This window comes from Muscardinus avellanarius, assembly GCF_963383645.1.
Source record: "Muscardinus avellanarius genome assembly, chromosome: 1".
NCBI lineage: Eukaryota > Metazoa > Chordata > Mammalia > Rodentia > Gliridae > Muscardinus > Muscardinus avellanarius.
In genome coordinates this window covers 223,288,098-223,291,404 of record NC_137786.1, presented here as the reverse complement: position 1 = coordinate 223,291,404, position 3,307 = coordinate 223,288,098, and the positions used below count along the sequence as shown (strand labels likewise).

At 36.1% G+C, this 3,307-nt stretch overlaps 1 protein-coding gene across 1 annotated transcript; it reads left to right on the top strand.

Annotated features, from left to right (window-relative positions):
* Positions 1-2,003: 2,003 nt before the first annotated feature.
* Positions 2,004-2,939, top strand: LOC308265550 (olfactory receptor 9G19-like; the record flags this gene model as incomplete). Its single annotated transcript, XM_080699339.1, has 1 exon — positions 2,004-2,939. One exon carries the CDS (start codon positions 2,004-2,006, stop codon positions 2,937-2,939), a length of 936 nt encoding a protein of 311 aa, XP_080555465.1.
* Between the last annotated feature and the right edge of the window lie 368 nt (positions 2,940-3,307).

Sequence of the window (3,307 nt, the reverse complement as noted above, 5' to 3'; positions counted from 1 at the left end):
AGTTAGGTTTACTTTATCCAACTATCATATATATATAGTGTGTGTGAGTATATATGTAATATATTAATACTACTCAATATATTCTGAATTATATTTTACTATACTGTTTATAAGAGACCTTGAAAGAAATGATCTTTAAGGCTACTATCAAGAATAGTACATCTCTTCTGAATGTATGATTGATTTGCTTGTCTTTGCACACTACTAATTGTATCCATGGGTTGCTAGAAAATTTCTGATCAAATGTGAAATCAACATAGAGTAATGTATAGGACCTGCAGGCACACACTAGGTTTTCTCCCTGTCTCTCTTTTATGTTGTATTTTCATTTTAACTTTGTGTGTTTGTGTGTGTGTGTGTGTGTGTGTGTGTGTGTGTGTGTGTTACTAGAGTTTCAACCTAAAGTCATTCTGCCTCTAATATACACCCCTAGCTCTTTAACTTTATCTTGTTTTAAAACAAGGTCTTGTTAGGTTGCTGAGAGTCTAGTTAAGTTGCTGAGGCTGATCTTAAACCTGAAATCCTCCTATTTCAGCCTCCCAAGTACTAGAATTAAAGGTGTTCACCACAATAGCTGGGTTTCATTTTAACATTTTTGAGTACCAATAAGTCTTTATTTATTGTATTTTCCCAGGGAGAGAAGAAGAGATGGGATGAGTCAGCATGTGTATTACAAAATGACTGGAAAATGAGAGAGTTTAGCATTTTTTAACATATCCAATTTGCCTATGTAAATATTGAAGCTGACTTATTGCTCACTTGATGTTTTGTCTTATATCTCACAGAAAGCCACCTTTGATCTTTTTGCTTTACTTTGAAAAATTATTTTATAAATAATCATAAGTATTTATATATATATATATATTCATAGTTAGGTTTACTTCATACTTTAATAACTGTAGATAAAATAAGAAGGATCAGTGAAAAATTTCTCTTGCAATTTTCTTTTCCAACTGGAATTTCGAAAACAAGCCTGGTAATTACTTACCTTCTGTTAATCTACTTTTTAAAGGGGTCAGTTTCTGCAAGAGAATACAGGGAGATCTGGACAGTCATGGTACAGGTTCAATTGAGAATCCTTGAGAAGTATAACAAATACGTCTGAGGATGAATTGCTAAGATGAGAAAATGTTGAAATTTAGAGAGTGCAACACATAATTTTAACTCCTGGTTTTTAACCTTCTCACGTCTGTAATGAGGATGTTCTGCTGCACTTAAAAGGTAGATAAGAAGACAGAATTCTAGAGATGATTATGTTATTTAATATTATTTTATATTAGCAATGGCCAACTCAATTTATAACCCAGGTCTTCTGGTTCTTGATTTTATGCTGTTTCCAGAAATAGGCTTTGTTGAGAATTTCCTCAGTACCTCACAATCACAATATATAAGGGGAACCCAAATGATACTTATTCCAACCTTTATTGCTTATTTTGAAAAATTTTGATGATCTCATGATATGGGTGCATTTGCAGGAGAGAAATTATTTTTCTAGCTCAGTTTTAAGGTCATGTTCTTGGACAATACCACAATTAAATTGTTTTGTTTCCCTAGAGAAAGATATTTGTAAAGCTTTGGATCTACTAGAAGAAATTTAATAGCCCTGCCAATCAAGAAGCCTGGTAGTCACAACTGAACCTTTCTTTAATTGAGGTAGGTCCAAATAGTAACTTTATGAAGGACACTACAGCTCATAATGCTGGTCACCACAAATCACCCTCTTCTGAAGAGGAGAAAAAATTAACTTGGAATGGAAGGTGGCAGACACTATGTTATATGTATCACAATTGACCTCTCAAGGAAACATAGAACTGACTTCCCATATTTCTAAAAGGAATGGCAACCACAGCATTATAAGCCCACTTTACCATAAGCATTATGTTGGATCAGTTGGATTTTTCAATTATTAGATTGGCAAAGCATGGGGAAACCATGTAATAGTCCCTTAAGTCATGACTTTTATACTGATCTTTTTACAGAAAAGACCTCAGAAACCCAGAAACATGGATAAGAACAATTTCACCCAAGTAAAGGAGTTCATCCTCTTAGGTTTCACGGAAGATGTGGGGTTGCAGCCTGTGCTCTTTTTCATCTTTCTTACTATTTATATCATCAGCCTGTTAGGAAATGTAACCCTGATTTCTCTGATCTGTGCTGATTCTCGGCTCCACACACCCATGTATTTCTTCATCGGAAACTTGTCGGTCCTGGATCTTTGGTATTCATCTGTCTATGCCCCCAAAATACTGGTGACCTGCATCTCCGAAGACAAAAGCATCTCTTTTGCTGGCTGTCTGGCTCAGTTCTTCTTCTCGGCTGGGCTGGCCTACAGTGAGTGTTACCTGCTGGCTGCCATGGCTTACGACCGCTACGTGGCCATCTCCAACCCCTTACTTTACACTCAGGCCATGTCCCCAGCCGTATGTGGCACTCTTGTTGTGGCTTCATGTCTTGGTGGCTTTGTAAACTCAACTATCATCACCAGTGAGACATTTACTCTGAGCTTCTGTGGTAACAATGTCATTGATGATTTCTTTTGTGATCTGCCCCCTCTTGTAAAGTTGGCCTGTGATGTGAGGGAGAGCTACCAGGCTGTGCTCTATTTCATACTCGCCTCCAATGTCATTACTCCCACTACATTTATTCTTGCCTCCTACCTCTTCATCATGGCAGCCATCTTGAAAATCCGCTCTACAGAGGGCCGCCTCAAGGCCTTCTCCACCTGTGGGTCTCACATGACAGCGGTCACCCTGTACTATGGCTCAATTCTCTTCATTTACTCCCGGCCGAGCACTAGCTATGCACTGAAGCGGGATAAAGTGGTGTCTGTGTTTTATACTGTGGTGATTCCGATGTTGAACCCCCTGATCTATAGCTTCAGAAATAAAGATGTCAAAGAAGCTTTGAGGAAACTGTTAAACAGAACAAAGTTTTCTTAAATGGAAATACTTGGTGAGCAAACTTTTAACAACAATAACAACAACAAGATTATCTTCATGTCACTGTTACTAGTCTATATTATCAGAAGCAATAAAGAAAAATTTCACTGTTGTAAACAACCATTGATATTTTTTTCGTTGCTACTAATACATTTGAATATTTAAAAAATGAAACTGAGGCATGTGGAAAAATTTTTATGCATGTTAGCTTAAAACTGAGTTTATAAAATTATCTGTGAAACTGAATCTGATAAATTTGAGAGACAGCAGATTTGTTACAAAATTTATAAGATGCTATTATTATTATTATTATTATTATTATTATTATTATTATTATATATTGTGGTAGTGGGAATTAAATTCAGAGT